This window comes from Capricornis sumatraensis, chromosome 2 (genome assembly GCF_032405125.1).
Source record: "Capricornis sumatraensis isolate serow.1 chromosome 2, serow.2, whole genome shotgun sequence".
NCBI classification, from domain to species: Eukaryota; Metazoa; Chordata; class Mammalia; order Artiodactyla; family Bovidae; genus Capricornis; species Capricornis sumatraensis.
The window spans coordinates 213,549,012-213,566,032 of NC_091070.1; the positions used below are offsets into that span (position 1 = coordinate 213,549,012).

The window sequence follows — 17,021 nt, forward strand, 5'->3', positions numbered from 1 at the left end:
ATCGCCAGGGCAGAGGGGAGAGAGCCTTGGGTCAGGAGGCCAGGCCTGGCTCGTCCCTGGGGCCATCTCGTTGTCCAGCCCAGACAGAATGTTAGCCAGCTGGGTGGTTTTACGTTTTGAGTACCAAATTAAAGGAAAAGGAAACAAGGAAAGTCAATCTTCACAATCTATCTTATCAAACCTCCTGGAAGTGTTAGTCAGTCAGTCGTGTCCGACTCTTCGTGACCCCATGAACTGTAGACCGACAAGCTCCTCTGTCCATGGGATTCTCCAGGCAAGAATACTGGAGTGGGTTGCCACGCCCTTCTCCAGGGGATCCTCCCGACCCAGGAATTGAACCTGGGTCTCCTGCTCTGCAGGCAGATTCTCTACCGTCCGAGCCCCCAGGGCTCATACATTCAAAATATTACCATTTCAATGGGTATTCAACTTAAAGGGTTATTAGCTATCTTACGCTCTATTCCTCTGCTAGGCTTACAATTCTGTTGTGTCTCTTATACTCACAGCGCATCTCATTCAAGACCAGCACATCTCACAGCTGCCGTGATGGACAGAGAAGGTTCCCAGACTTTGGCATGTGTCAGAAGCACCTAGAGCAGGGCCGGCAGACTTGTTCTCTAAAAGGCTAGAGAGTAAATATTTCAGACTCTGCAGGTCATGCTGTCTGTGTCATAACTACTGGACTCTATCTAAGGGCATAGCTGTGTTCCAGTAAAATGTTTTAGACTCTGAATTTTATATCATTTTAATTTCATATCAATTTAATCAAAATATTATTTTGATTTTCCCCCAACTATTTGAAAATGTAAAAACTGCCCTTAGCTGGTGGTGGGACAGTGTTGGCCGAACTCCTGACCCAGAGGACTTGTTAGACAGGGATTGCTGACTCCCACTCTCAAAGTCAGTGGACATGGGGTCTGAGAAAACTCTGGGAGATGGTGATGGACAGGGAAGCCTGCAGTGCTGTAGTCCATGGGGTCGCAAAGAGTCGGATATAACTTGGTGACTAAAAAACAACAAACATGTAATGTATTTAGGGCTTCCCTGGTGGCTCAGTGGTAAAGAATCCACCTGCCAATGCAAGACATGCGGGTTTGATCCCTGAGTCGGGAATATGCCCTGGAGAAGGAAATGGCAATCCATTCTGATATTCTTGCCTGGGAAATCCCATGGACAGAGGAGCCTGAAGGGCTACAGCCCAGCCCATGGGGTCGCAAGAGTCAGACAAGACTTTGCGACTGAACAACAGCAACTCCCGAAGCTCTGATTCAGCAGATCCGGGGCGGGGCCTGCGATGCACACTTGCACCAAGTTCCCCGGTGGTGCTGATGCTGCTGGTCTGGGGAACGCACTCTGAGAACCACGGGTCTCAGCGCAGGTTTTGGCCTCTCCAGGAAGCTGGGGTTTGCTGGTGCAAGGTCAGCCCCACCCCAGCCACTGGCTCCTCCTTCTACCTCTTCTCAAGGTTTCTGAGTATTTCTGACGGCCCTGCTTGGACCTGTGGGGAAACTCACACACACACACACACACACACACACACACACACATCTGCTTAGAGGGGGATGCCAGGATGACTTAACACCAGCAGCATCCTCCCTCAGACCTGCCGAGAACCCCAAGGCTGCCGGCTGTTCACCCCATTTTCTTGTTGTCCTAGAGGAATCTCACCCCCCGCCCCAGTCGCTATCCCCTGCCATCTGTCAACCTAGATGAAGCTGCTCTTTTGCTTCCGTGGCCTCCACTTTTCCCCACACCTGCTCTCTCCTGATGAGTGTCGTGGCTTCACCCTGATTTCCCACCACTTAGCAACTTTGCCTGTCGGGTGTTTTGACTTCTCCCTTCTCCCCCTCCCTTTAGGGAACAAGGGAGCCGTGGGGGTGTCGTTCATGTTCAACGGAACCTCCTTGGGATTTGTTAACAGCCACCTGACTTCAGGAAGCGAAAAGAAACTCAGGTAATGGAGCTCACTCCCCGAGAGCAACTTTTGGGGTTATTTGCCCAGACAGACCTCAACACCTAAACCCCGTAAGCGCTTGGCCAAGACCCTGCCCTGTTGGCCTCTAAGGACTTTTCCTGTGATCTCATCAAAGGCAGCTGCGGCACAGGGGTGTGGGTGAATCTTGCCTAGAGGGCAGAACAGACACTTCAGGCACCTAAACACCACTCCACTTCTCAAGGGGAAAGCCTCCTTGGGGCACCGTCACAAGTGAAAGCCTGATTTGCCTATGGTGGCCCAGTCATGCAGAGTCATCGAGAAGGTTGATGACTGAGTCTCTGCAGAGCAGATGCTCCTGGGGCCCCGCCCTGCATTCCCAGTTCAGCCCAGGGACGACATCAGATGGGTGGTTGCTGGAGACTTAAGTCTCACTTCCCCACATGTCCCCCTCTGACTTCCTGGCCCGTGGAGTAGGGAACCCACAAACCCGTGCTAAGCTGGCTGCTTTTTCATTTCATTAGGCGAAACCAAAACTATATGAATATTCTCCGGTTTCTGGCCCTGGGAGACAAGAAGCTGAGTTCCTTTAACATCACTCACCGCTTCACCCACCTCTTCTGGCTCGGGGATCTCAACTACCGTGTGGAGCTGCCCACCTGGGTGAGGGGCTCTCTGCCTGGGGCCAGGGGTTGCACAGGATAGAGGCTCCCTTGAGCAGGCTCAGGGTGGAGGTCGTGGAGACACACAGACCAAGCTGGTCCAGAGGGGCCACTCCTCTTGGACTCGACACTGTTCCAACTATGGAGCCACTGCCTTTCTTTACCATTCACCTCTGCTCAACCTGGGCTTCCCTGGTAGCTTAGCTGGTAAAGAATCTGCCTGCAATGTGGGAGACCTGGGATCAATCCCTGGGTTGGGAAAATCGCCTGAAGAAGGAACAGCTACCCACTCCAGTATTCTGGCCTGGAGAATTCCGTGGACTGTATAGTCCATGGGGTCACAAAGAGTCGGACACAACTGAGTGACTCTCACTTTCACTTTCTGCTCACAGCTACTTCCCACACACCTGTTCTAGCCACCCCTCCCTACCATCTCTCTGCCCCTCCGGTGCCCTAGCTGACCAGCAGCAGCCTCTCAACTCACCAGTCCCAGATCCCAAGGAAAGGCTGAAGTCTGTGGGAACCAGCTCAATTTTTTTCCCAAATCATGGGTCACCAGGTAGCCTAAGGAAGACACTCCTGAATTTGGACACCTATCCAATGAGCAGCAGTCAGAGGGGGGCCCCGGCACAGACGGCCTTGCTCCCTTGGGGAAGGCAAAGGATTCTCTGGGAAGGGGGTGAATTGGCATGGCCCCTGGACGTGATAAGAACGAGACATGGTCATTTTTGTGCTCCTGAAAGAGGGGGCAGGGGCCACACCTGGGAGCAGAACCACACCTGTCTGCTCCCTGGGTAACAGGGGTCCTTTGCACTGGTGTCTGTGCTGGGGGAGGGGACAGTGGAGACAGACCTGAGTTTACAGTCGAGAGCACAAGCGGTCTGAGAGGATGGCCTCGGGTCGCCACAGATCTCTGACGGTGGGATTGGACCTGAGCCTTGGGGCTCTGCTCCCGGACGCTTTCCCAGGCGTCCCACATCCCGCACCTCCTGGGCCTCCTTCTGCCACAGTGGCCTTTGGCCCATCTGCACCTTCCTCACCCTCCCCAACCCCTTCCTCCCTCACAAGATGCTTCTCGAGAATTCCTCCTCTCCCCCCTGACTGAGCAGGCAGAGGGCATGGGGTGGACAGGGGCCCCACAGATCCTGACCCTTCCCAATTAGGGGCCATCCCAGCCATTCACTCCCCAGAGGGTCGGCCCAGTGCATCTGCCAGAATGGATGTAACATAAGTCCTGGGAGAGAGGACACCTGGATCCCGAGGCTGGCACAGCCCACGAACGTCATGGTGACTCGGAGTCTGAGCCCAGATCACAGAGGCCTGATGCCCACAGATTCAGGGGCTAGGGTCTCAGATCCTTTCATAGCCTTATGAACAAGCTGTCTCACAGAGACAATGAGAGAGCAAGGGAGACATACCTACCAAGGAAGTCTTATAAAAAGGATGCCAGAAGTCCGTGTCCAAAAATAGTGTCCCTCTGCAAATTTAGAACAGCCAGAAACTTCTGTGATTGAGTTGATACTTCACTACACTTGCAGGGTTTTCCTTATTAAATGATTGAGTGTAAATAAGCACCAACTTGACATCTCTAGAACCCGGGTCTGGGGCAGCTTTGGGAGCTCGGAGTCCCGGTATGGCAGGCATGCGGGTGATGTGCCGCTTGTCATGTGGTGAAGGGGTCGTCTCACCAGTGGCCCGGCCATGTCCTTGCTGTGTGGTGAAGGGGTCGTCTCACCGGTGGCCCGGCCATGTCCTTGCCATGTGGTGAAGGGGTCGTCTCACCGGTAGCCCGGCCATGTCTTTGCCCCAGGAGGCAGAAACCATCATTCAGAAGATCAAGCAGCAGCAGTACGCAGACCTCCTGTCCCATGACCAGCTGCTCATGGAGAGGAAGGAGCAGAAGGTTTTCCTGCACTTTGGTGAGAACCACCATCCTTTTCTCGTGGGCCCCCTCCCTCCATTGTTCTGTCTCCCTTTTTCCCAAACATCCTCACCGGGCGGGGAAGAGTGATGCCTGGAAAAGAGGGAAACTTGCCCAGATGTGAAACATGGGGAGTCAAAACTGAAACCACCCTTTTGTTTGATTTCAGAGGAAGAAGAAATCACATTTGCACCCACCTACCGTTTTGAAAGAATGACTCGGGACAAATACGCCTACACTAAGCAGAAAGCCACGGGGGTGAGTCCTTTCCTGTCCTCCATCTCCACCCACCTTGCACATCTCACCCCTCCTTTGTCCATTCCATAAAGGCGAACAGGAAGTGAAGAGAACCCTCATCCACCAGGTGACAAAAAAGAAATGGCATTAGAAATCCTATGTTGATCGTGTCACAGAGAAAACCCTCCCCTAAGGAGAGGCTGGGCGAGCAGACATGGCCACTGCAAGGAGCTGGCTCACGATGCTGCTGTTCACGCGTGTGTGTGTGTGCGCGTGTGTGTGCACGTGTGTATGTGCGTGTGTGCGTGTGTGTGTGTGCGTGGTGTACCACGTCTTCTTTATCCGTCCATCTGCTGATGGGCATTTAGGTTGTCTCCACGTCTTGGCTCCTTTAAGTTGTGCTGCAATGAACATTGAAAGGCATGTAACTTTTCGAATTAGAGTTTTCTCCAGATATATGCCCAGGAGTGGGATTGCAGGATAATATGGCAGCTCTATTTTTAGTTTTTTAAGGAAACTCCCTACTGTTCTCCATAGTGGTTGCACCGATTTATATTCCCACCAAGAGTGTAGGAGGATTCCTTTTTCTCCACAGTCTCTCCAGCATTTATTTGCAGACTTCAAAAAATAAAGATGCCCATTCTGACCAGTGTGAGGTGATACCTCATTGTAATTTTGATTTGTGTTTCTCTAGTAATTAGCGATATTGAGTATCTTTTCATGTATCTGTTGGGCATCTATATGTCTTCTTCGGTGTCTGTTTAGGTCTTCTGCTCATTTTTTGATTGGGTTATTTGGGTTTTTTATATTAAGCTGTATGCGCTGTTTGCATATTTTCTGTCTCTTTAAGTCCTATAAATATATTTGCTAATCTGCCAAGTGAACCATCATTATACTAGCTTCTTTGCTTCAGGAAGTATCAGTGCCTTTAGAGGTTTATGAGCACTCGGTTCTCTGTGGGACAATTCATGTGCCAAATTCAACTGGTCATGAAATATCAGGTAATATCTTATGAGACCACTTGTGTTCCATGGAACAATGAGGAAACTGTTGTAAAGCATTCATTCCTTCTTGTTCAACAGGTATTTACCGATGACCTGTGATGGGTTAGGCACTGTCCTAAGTGGTGGGAGATCAAAGATGAGTTAGATGTCTATCCTCAAAGAGTTGATAGTAGGAAAGACTAATAAAGATACAACTAATCAGAAAGTGAAAGTGTTAGTCACTCAGTCGTGTCTGACTCTTTGTGATCCTGTGGACTGTAGCCCACCAGACTCCTCTGTCCATGGGGTTTTCCAGTCACGAATGCTGGAGTGGTAGCCATTCCCTTTTCCAGGACATTGTCCTTCCTGCACTGCCGGCAGGTTCTTTACCATCTGAGCCACCAGAGGAGCCCTAAGTAGGGACAGAATATAATGTGATGCCCAATTCCATGAAGAGTACTCACAGAGGGAAGTAACCACCAGGGCAGGGAAGAATCCTGGAGGCTTCTTGAAGAGAGCTTTGTGGTGCCTGAAGGGCACTTGGATTTCAATAGGCAGGACAAGGGCGGAGGGGGGCTGATCCACTTCAGGTTGAAAGGATTGCCGGAGCAGATGCTGAGGCAGGAAATTCTGGCACCCATCACCTTCTGGGAGCCGGTCCAGGGGGACCAGCCCTGTGCTGGGTCCTGGGGCCTAGGGGTGCTGCAGTGGGGAGCTTCCCCGGCCACTAGAGGCCTGGGGAAATGGAGAGAATTCTGGGCAACACCTGGGCTCAGGGGCAGGCAGAAGACTGGATGGCAATGGAAGAGAAAGGCCAAGAGTTGGGGAGATGCCCGAACAAAGCAGGAGGTAGAGAAGGGGAAAAAAGCAGAGAGGAGGAGAGCAGGCCCAGGACTGCTTCCACGAGGAGGCTGAGACCCGGGGCAGGCAGGACATCTCGTGAGGTGCTCACTGGCTGCTGTGTGGCTGGACTCATCTGGCTTAAAGGCACCACTGGGGCAGGTCCACGGCAGGTACATTTGGAGGTGGTGAGGGGATGGTCTAGGTGGACTTGAGTATGAGGAGAAAGAGACGGGGGCCTGAGATGGCAGAGAGGAAGGTCCCTGATGCCAGGCGAAGCGTTCTCACCCGTTAGATGAGCACCTGCTTCAGGAAGCCACTACAAGATCCCCTGAAGGGCTGGCAGCATCACGCTGGTGCACAGAGAAGACTGGTCTGCATCAGTGTAAAGGATGAGGGTGACACAGGGGACCACCCAGGAGGCTCCCACTGAGAAATAACTGGGCCTGAAGCGGGAGCGGAAGCAGTGAAAATGAAAGAAGAAAAGCAGGATATATCGATCCATCTGACTGATGTTAACACAAACTGTGAGATCAGAAGGCAGAGCTGGCTCTGAGGGGGAAAATAGAGCTTGTTTTCAGACTCACTGTGTAACGTGAGTGGAAAAATCCCAAAGAAAACATCCAGAGGGCAGTTAAGAATACTAGACGGATGCTAAAGCAAGGTGCCAGGGCTGGGTTGTAGATCTGGGAGCTGTCTTCACCGAGAAGATGGTCAGGTCCATGGGAATAGGTGAGGTCGCCAAAGAGTGCGTGGACGATGGCCGTAGAAGAGCTATGGACAGATCTGGGGTCATCTCCATTCAGAGAGGGGAGGGAGAAGCAGAGATGACGAAGGAGACAGAGAAAGAGTGGATGTAGGTGGGTAGAGGACCAAGCAGACAGCTCGAAGCATCACAGAAGCCAGGCCGAGGGTCGGTGGTCCGCAGCGTGGAGTGTGTGAGCCAAGAACAGGCACATTCACAGGAGCCCTGAGCAAGCAGCCGGACTTGGGTTCGGGGGTTTGGGTGGACACTAAAAGAACAGTTGCCATAGAGGTTGTTTTGTGTTTTGGCTGCGCTGGGGCTTCATTGCTGCTGGTGGATGTTCTCTAGTTGGGGCACGTGGGGGCTCCTCTCTACTTGTGGTGTGCGGGCTTCTCGTTGTGGTGGCTTCTCTTGCTGAGGATCACGAGCTCTAGAGTACAGGCTCAGTAGCTGTGGCACTCTGCCTTAGTTGCTGTGAGGTTTGTGGAATCTTCTCAGACCAGGGATCGAACTCATGTCCCGTGCATTAGCAGGTGGATTCTTAACCACGGGACCCCCAGGGAAGTCCCTTGACTTAGAGTCTTGGGGGTGAGATCCAGACTGCAAGGGGGTCAGAGTGGTTCTTCACCCAGAAAGTGCAGGTGAGTCACTAGTGAGTCTTTTTAGAAATGATGTCTCCACCTCCTCGCCAGAGGTTCTGATGCAACAGATCAGAGGTGGGACCCTGCTCTCTGGGTCTTTGTAAAGCTTCACTGACAATTCTGCAGAGCAGCCAGTGCTGAGAACTGCCGTGTTAAGAAGTAACCATTTGGCAGCATCTCTGAAATCTGAACGTGCACCTACCCTATTCAGCAGTTCTGCTTTGGTGTACACCCGAGAGAAAGTAGTGCATTTGTTCACCCAAAGACAGATACAGAGACGTTTACAGCACCTTTGTTAATAATGTCCAAAAACTGGGAGCAGCTCTATTTCCAGCAAGAGTAGAATAGATGAATGTGATTTATACATACAATGGAATACAACTGCAGCAATAAAATGAAAACAAACTTATACAAGAAATAGGATGAAGAAGGTGGAAAGAAGCCAGACACAAAAGAATATGTACTGAATGAGTCCACTGACAGGTTCAAGAGTGGGCAAAATTAATCAGTGGAGAAACCTCAGTCACAGTCGTGTTTACCTCTCCGAGGCGGTAGTATTGACAAGGAAGGGATGCAAACGGACCTTTTGAGATGATAGACAGTTTCTACAGCTTGATCTCAGTAGTGGTTAAATGGGCATTAAGTAATAGTGGGTAAAAAAAATCCTCAAGTTGTATAGTGTAGATTACTGCACTTTACTATTAAAAAACAAAACAAAACTGAAGTCGCTCAGTCGTGTCCGACTCTTTGGGACTCGATGAACTGTAGCCTACCAGGTTCTTCCGTCCATGGGATTTTCCAGGCAAAAATACTGAAGTGGGTTGCCACTTTCTCCTCTAGGGGAATCTTCCCTTGCGTCTACTGCATTCGCAGGGAGATTCTTTATGGGCTGAGCTACCTGGGAAAATCAGGTTGTATATACCTCAAGTTAGGAGAGAGTAACGGGGAATCCAGAAATAGAGGCAGTGAAAAGAGAACATTTTTGAAAGAAAAGTGGCAAAAAAGAAAAAAAGTAATTGAAGGACGTGTCAGGGATAGGCTCTTTTAGGATGAGAAATATGTTTGCAGGCATGGCGCTAGTAGTAAAGAACCACCCTGCCAATGCAGGAGATGTAAGAGACGTGGGTTTGATCTCTCAGTCAGGAAGATCCCCTGGAGAAGGGAATGGCAGCCCACTCCAGTATTCTTGCCTGGAGAACCCCATGGACAGAGGAGCCTGGCGGGCTCTGGTACATAGGGTCACCAAAAGTCGGACACAACTGGAGTGACTTAGCACGCAGAGGAGAAAGAGCTAGAACTTAAAAGGAAAGGGGATATTCATTAAGGAGGGTTGTTACTGCCAGTTTGCATTGTCTGTCACACCCAACAGACATCCTGCTCACGGTGTATCTTGGAGAGTGCTTGTCATAGTACATATTGTTTGAATAATTAGATATGTAGGTGGATGGATGGCTGGCTGGCTGGATGGCTGGCTGGCTGGATGGCTGGATGGATGGATAAGTAGGTAAGGGATGGATGTGTAAGTGGATGGGTAGGTTAGTGGATGGATGGATGGATGGATGGATGGATGGGTAGGTTAGTAGATGGATGGATGGATGGATGGATGGATGGATGGGTAGGTTAGTGGATGGATGGATGGATGGATGGATGGATGGATGGATGGATGGATGGGTAGGTTAGTAGATGGATGGATGGATGGATGGATGGATGGATGGATGGATGGGTAGGTTAGTAGATGGATGGATGGATGGATGGATGGATGGATGGATGGATGGGTAGGTTAGTAGATGGATGGATGGATGGATGGATGGGTAAGAAGGTAAGGGAGTGTCTAAGTGGATGGGTAGGTAAGCGGATGGATGGATGTGTGAATGAGTGCCTGGATAGATGGTGAATGAATGAGTTCAGGGGGACGGATAGCTAGAGTATGTTATTAAAGTAAATTGTTGGAGAAAATAGGCAGAGATTGGATTGAAAATCAGGTAGAGGGGTTCATTTGAGTCCAAAAAGAGTAAGAGAATATAAAGCAACAAGACAGTCTGAAATAGTGAGGAGGATAGGTAAGGGAGCACGGCCAGGCGAACCTCATTAAAGGAGGGCTGTAGGTGTCTGAGACTGTGGGTCTTGACCATGGAGCCAGGACTTAAGGCAGGTGGAAAGAGTTGAAAACCACTTCTGGGGAAATTCTATAAAGAACCAGCAGCAGATGAACCCAAGGATTACAGATACCATGAGTTAATCTCTTCTTTTATGATTTCTTTTAAAAGTAGCATGCATTTTTTTTTATTACAATAGTAACTTGGACAAGGAGCTTTAGGGGACATTACTATTTAATGATATATTCAAATATTCATAGTCCATGGGTCACATTCTGGATTATAGCAGAGTCAACAAGATTCCTATTTTTCAAAATGTTTCTAAATCACTTAATGGAAGTCAACTTGTAAGTAAATATAAATATAATCAAATGTTTGAGGTGCTGTGATAACAGCAGGTGTGGAATAATGTTGGGGGCATAAAATAGAGATGGTAAATGGTTATGTCATTCATGCGTCTAGAGGTGTTGCTATCTGCTCTTTCTTCTGAACCTTTGCTTTTGGTCTGGTAATACTCACTAAAAATAGGAATAGCAGACATTCGTCATTCATTCATTCTTAATCTCAGAGTAAAAGGCTTTTATAAGGGGTAGTTTAGTTTTTACTTTGTTTTGCAAATACTATATCAGATTGAAGCAATTCCCTTCTGTTCTTTAATATATATACTTAATCTTGAATGGATATGAAATTTTGTCAGATTCTTTTTCTTTATTTATGGATGCAATATGATTTTCTTCCTTTACTCTGTAAATATAGTGAATTACATTCAATGCTTTTTCATATTAAAATACCTTTGCAATTCTGGAATAAATCCAATTTGGTAATGGTATATTATCTTTTAAAATATATTGCTAGATTTGATTTGCTAATACTGTTAAGTATTTTGTATTTATGTTCATGAAAGGGATTGGCCTGAATTTTTATATCTTATAGTATAATGGTCTTGTCAATTTTTTTTACCTCCAGGCTACGCTAGCATTAAATCTATCTATCTATCTGTATCTGTAAATAGCTAGCTAGCTAACTAGCTATTAGATAGCATTTTACACAACCTTGACTTTGACTTGCAGATGAAGTACAATTTGCCCTCCTGGTGTGACCGAGTCCTCTGGAAGTCTTACCCCTTGGTGCACGTGGTGTGTCAGTCCTACGGTGAGTAGCAAGTTAAGAGGTCTCACTTTCCTAAGTTAAAGGGCTGCAGTCCATCCATCTGCCTAAACTTGGCATTTCAAATTAAGCCTATCATGGGGGTCTTTAGAAAGAAGGGGAGAGACTGGTCTGGAAGTGGCATAGATGAGCTGAGAAGACACAGCTGCCTCCCCCATCCCGCCCGGGGTCTGGGCTGCAATGGGAACGGGAGGAAAGCCAGGCCTCACCTAGGAGCTGCATGGTCTTCCTGGAAGGGCCAGGTTTGCACATGAAGGTGAAGTGGTCGAGCGTTTTGCTGACGATATTTCACGGCATGCTGAAGAGGGTTTAGAAAGTAGTAAGTGGGCAGGAAATGGGGAAAACAAAGGGGGTGAATGTCCCGACTCAGAAAGTGGGGGTAAACTTTGAGCTTGGGTCTCCTGATGGTAACATCAATAGTATGTATCAGTCATCTCTGGCTGTGTAACATCTATCTGAAAATCCACTCCCAGCCTGCAGGCTGGTTCAGGCTGCTGCTGCCTGGGTCCAGGGATTCCTGGCAGCCAGTCCCAGCTGTGGACGTGCTTGCCCAGTCTCTGCTTGCTTCACATTCACTAATGTCCTCTTGGCCCAAGGAAGTCACGTGGCCAAGCCCAGAATGACCGTGGGAGGCGGGACCCACAGGGCACACAGTCACAGGGAGGCCACCTCCCAGGTTTCGAGCAGTTACTCTAGTGCTAATGCTGTCATGCTCAGTACACATCTAAAGTACGTTTTAATATTTATTTATTTGTGCTGGGTCTTAGTTGCAACACACAGGCTCTCTGATGTGGGTGCTGTCTGCTGGACTTTCAGTTTCAGCCTGTGGGATCTAGTTCCCTGACCCGGGATCTAACCTGGGCCCCCAGCATTGGGAGCTCAGAGTCTTAGGCACTGAATCACCAGGGAAGTCCCCCATATCTAAAATATTTTAAAGAACAATTAAAAACCCTGCTTGTCCACCTTTTAACTGCTCTTCGGTTTCCACTGCAAATCTGTGGCCCCACACTTGGCCTGACTGCCCCCCTTCCCTCATCTCCTGCTTCACACAACACAGGACCCTCACTGACTTCTTCCTGCCAATGGCCAAGCGTGTTTGAGATGGGGTCCCGCCTCCCTCTTCCGTTCTGTCTCAGTATAACGAGGTGCCCTCCTCCTGGCCTAGCTAAGCTTCTCACTTGAGCCCTTTGTTGCATGCCCTCCTTCTCCCCTAGTCCCAGCCTCCCCGCCATCTTGCTTCTCCTTGCTTCTCTTTCTCCATCCATCTCCTTGTCGTTTCAAGTTGTCTTTTTCAGAAAGAAAAATGATTTCTCTATTTATTTATTTTTAACGTTTATATTTGGCTGTCCTGGGTCTTGGCTGCCACGCACGGGCTTTCTGTAGTTGCTGTGAGCAGAAGCTAGTCTTTGCTGCCATCCTGGGGCGTCTCATTCCAGCGGCTTCTCTTGCCCTGGAGCACTGGCTCTCGGCGCACGGGCTTCAGGAGTTGTGGCACAGGGGCCCGGTAGTTGTGGCTCTTGGCCTCTAGTTGCCTGAAGCATGTGGCATCTTCCCGGACCAGGGATTGAACCCATGTACCCTGCGTTGGCAGGTAGATGCCTATCCACTGTACCTCCAGGGAAGTTCTCAGAAGTTGTCTTTCTGATGGTTGTTTGCCAGCGAGCTTTTTTTTCTTGTTTATTGGACACCTATTATATTACTCTTGTGAATTTTCTGCCCATTCGCTTTGGTTGTTGGAGGGGTGGGATGTTAATCTCTTTCTTTCCTTCCTTTTTGCTGATCTGTAAATGCTCTATTGAGAAGGGTATATCTCTCTTCATTGTCTTCCAGTTTCCTGTGCTGTGTGTCCTTCAGCCCAGGAATGCTGGCCTTGTCCCATCATTGGCCTGTCATCCTCATCTCTTCTCAGCCTTCATGTCTTCCCCCTGAAACTCAGACATCCTTGTGGCTTCTGCTACCACCTAACATCCTGACTCCAGAGCAGAAGATAAAATCTCCAGCCCTGAGTATTCAGCCAAACGTCTCCATGTAACTCTATCTATCACAAGCACTTAGAACTCTAGACTTCCAGACCCTCTTCTCTTTCTGTTATCCCCTCTAAACATGCTCCACTGCCTTCCCTTCTTATCTGAGTACCAAGCTCCTTAAAAGAATCATCTGTACTCCATTTCTATGCTTCCATCACCTCCACGCTCTCGAGAGGCATTGTGGGTTGGGGGACAGTGATGAGATCCCCATCCCACTCTGGGCCATGAGCTCCTTATCAAGGCAGCAAAGTGCTTAGACCAGAAAAAAAAACCCACAGTTCACTCACACAACGATCTATATATTTTAAAACTCACAAGTCTTTAGGGGAAAAAAAAACTATTATGGGCATATTTAGCCACTAAAGAGAGGGTCACAGGCTCTCACGGAGACTTTCAAGCATGGCTGTGGGAGGCAATGGAACAGCCATATGAAACCATCAAACTTGTGGAGGCTTCCATGCATGTCAGTTGATTTCTGCTGTGTGTTCGCCATCCTTGGCTCGACCAGGAGGATCTCTCTTCCCCTGCTCAGAAATTCCTTCCCTCCCCTGCAGGTAGCACCAGTGACATCATGACCAGTGACCACAGCCCTGTTTTTGCCACATTTGAGGCAGGAGTCACCTCCCAGTTTGTCTCCAAGAACGGTAAGTGGTGGGGGTGGGGTGGGGCTGTCTGTCCGTCTCTTCTCTGTGCAGACCGGAGGGCTGGGCGCTCGTCTCCTGGTGGCAGCAATCAGTTGTCTGCGTTAGATAAAGGTCCATCCTTCCAGCTAAGCCCGCAGTCCGCACATCGGGTCCCTTCACGTCCAAACTGCACCATGATTTCAGTCCAGAGCATGTTCTTTCTCTCTTTGGCAAGGTGCCAGCTTCTTAAAGCCTGTTTTAATACAGTCTTTAAAATTGGGAAAAATAAGTGATTGCCAAGGTGTGGCATAGGTGTCATCAAAGACGATTTTGGATGGGGCACGGATGAACACTTATTAGTAACGCATTTATTTTAATATGCTTTAAATGTGATGCTTCTGTGTAAGGCTTGCAACACTGGTTTTCCATTCAGTCTTGTGATGCACTCTTATATGTAAATACATTTATTTAAGGCTTTAAAGTGAGTCTATTTAAAGGAAATGTTAAGTCAATATTAGGACAGGTGCGTGGTAGGCAGTAAAAATTGTGAAGATAGGATGCAGATGATAGCATTTGAGGAAATACTGGAGTAAATAATACTCTCTAGATCTGCAGGTAATTTTGCAAATAATCCAGCTTAGCTGTGGTTGCCGGGCCAGCCTCATCCAAGCAGAGGCCTGGACATTGTCTGCAGCATGTCCAGCCCTGGGCCTGGGTGACCAGAAAGCCGAGTTGTCACCTGCTCTGCCCCACTTCCACAATCAGCAGACAATGAGGGTTTGTTTAGGAGGGCTGAGTGCAAGGCCTAACACAGGTTGGAAAAGCCTGGTTTGCTCCTCGTCCTTCATGTCAGTGGGGCTGGAACCCTGTCTTCCTGAGACATTCTTGCCTGTGGGCTGTTGATCTGACATCCACGGCCCCAGCAATGTGACCTCTGCTGTCCGCACAAGCCTTGACCCACCATTCTGTCTCCTTCCTAGCTCTGGCCTCTGTGCCTTTGCAGAATCTTCCGCCTCTTGCTGGCTCCCACCCCTCTCTCTGTTCTCTGAGTTCCTGCGGCATTGATAAAGCAGCCCATACATCACTCGCTCGGTGAGGACCCTCATCCCACCCCCAGAGTCAGCCTTGCCCTCTGTCTGCTGCAACTCAGCACACAGTAGATGTTCACAAACACCGATGCCTGGGATTAACGTCTACCTAAGCGGAGCATGGCCTTGGTGCTGGTGTTTAAAAAAAAGAGGAAAGCTAAGTGAAATAAGACAGAGAAACAAGTCGAAGGTATACTTATGGTATCAATTATATCTGGGGTCTTTATTAAAAAATCCCAGTTTCAAATAGAGTACATTGGTGGTTGCCAGGAGCTAGTGAAGTTGATTGAGAGGGGAGGAGAGGTAAGTCAAAGGTTACAGATTTCCAGTTATAAGATGAAGTTCCAAGGCTCTAATATGCCACATGATGACTATAGATTATAATATTACAGCATGGTACACTTAAAATCTGCTGAGAGTAGGTCCTAAGCGTTCTTACCAAAACATGCAAACAGTTAATGATGTGAGATGATGGATGTTATTACCTTGATCTTGGAAATCATTTCACAGTGTTTGGGTGTATCAGCTCAGCCTGTTGTTCACTTTAAGCATACACAATTCTATTTGCCAGTTGGTCTTCAATCAAGGGGAGAAAGAAAGGAAAGCAGGAAGGAGGGGAAGGAGGAGGGGTGTGTGTCCTTGCTCTTAGGTGGCTCAGAGTTTTTACAGAAGGACGGGACACTGTTCACAGTCAGTCTCAGGATGCTCGCAGAAGCATCATCTACCAGAGGACCGCACCCGCAAGTTACCTGGGTGCCAGTGAGTGCAGGGAGCTCCAAGTAAAGATAGGAGCCGTGCCTGGCAGGAAGAGCAGGCCTGCCTCGCTGTGTGAACTCAGAAACAAGAGAGGTTTGGGCATCTACCAGCCCTCTTTGCCGGACCCCCTGGGGAGGCCACGGCATTAAGCACATCACCCAGGGCCTGCACAGCTTTGGTGGCAAAGCAGAGCGTAGAAGTCTTCCTTCTGCCCTGCACCAGCTTGGACTCATCAGAGAGGCTGTTACCGGTGTGGGTGGTGGGATTTCAGGGGACACCCTCCCTCCGCTTAGACCTTGGACGAGAGGAGGGAGCTCAGTGTTGCAGGGGAGGAGGGGGGCTGGGTTGAAGCGCTCCGTCTCCGGACACACTGTGGAACCAAACCTCTGCTCTCCCTCATTCCAGGCCCCGGGACCACCGACAGCCAAGGGCAGATCGAGTTTCTCGGGTGCTACGCCACACTGAAGACCAAGTCCCAGACCAAATTCTACCTGGAGTTCCACTCCAGCTGCTTGGAGAGTATGTGCTCACTCAACTAACTGCCTTTTGGGGGAGCACGGGCAGGGCCCCTTCACCAGCGCCTGGTCCTTGGTGGCGCTTCTCTTCCTTCCTCTGGGAAGGCCTTCCTGATGGGCCTTGGTGGGGACGGGGTCAGGGAGTGGTGCTGTGGTGGACAGTACAAGAGGACACCCGGTTACTGCGGGGCCCCCAGTGGCCTGCGATGCTGCTGCTCCAGGGCCGGGGCGGTCCCTGGGGCACAGACGCACCAGGTGGGCAGCGGGGCAACTGGATCCTCTGCCTGCCCCTCTGGGCGGAGTTTGGCCCACTCGTGGGTCCCCCAAGCCGGGGCTCTGGCACGACCAGAGAGTCCTGGGCAAAGGTCCAGAGCTCATGGAGGCCAGGGCTGGGATGGAGCAGCTGCTGGTCATCCCCTGCTCTTCCCCAGGGTCCCCTCCTCTTTCTTGCATCATAGACATCTTTCTCAGCTGGTCTGAGCATCTGAAAGCGAGCTAGAGATGGACAGCCTCCCGTCAGCCAGGAGCGGTTCGCACACAGCTGGGTTTAGGAGGGTCTTTCTAGGCGGCGTTTCTAGGCATACTGTCTAAAGCCGCGCCACAGGGGAGCGGTCTGTGCGGCTTCTAGGTCTCCTCGCGGAGATGGCCCGGAGCGGGAAGTGGGGAGTCAGCCCCACAATAGCAGGCCCTGTGTCACGGGGTGACAGATGCTTCCAGAAACTGGGAACAAGACATGGGCCGCCTGCTGCAGTGCCGTCCCACCTCCCTTCCTCCGCAGACTCTGCCT

At 49.9% G+C, this 17,021-nt stretch overlaps 1 protein-coding gene across 1 annotated transcript in view; it reads left to right on the forward strand.

Annotated features, from left to right (window-relative positions):
- INPP5D (inositol polyphosphate-5-phosphatase D) overlaps positions 1-17,021 on the forward strand; it is a 138,345-nt gene that overhangs the window by 102,839 nt on the left and 18,485 nt on the right. The window contains exons 14-20 of the mRNA XM_068964154.1: positions 1,858-1,954; positions 2,458-2,596; positions 4,406-4,514; positions 4,686-4,774; positions 11,129-11,210; positions 13,807-13,896; positions 16,125-16,238. Coding sequence (XP_068820255.1) covers positions 1,858-1,954; positions 2,458-2,596; positions 4,406-4,514; positions 4,686-4,774; positions 11,129-11,210; positions 13,807-13,896; positions 16,125-16,238 — 720 coding nt within the window. The remainder of the gene's footprint in view (positions 1-1,857; positions 1,955-2,457; positions 2,597-4,405; positions 4,515-4,685; positions 4,775-11,128; positions 11,211-13,806; positions 13,897-16,124; positions 16,239-17,021) is intronic.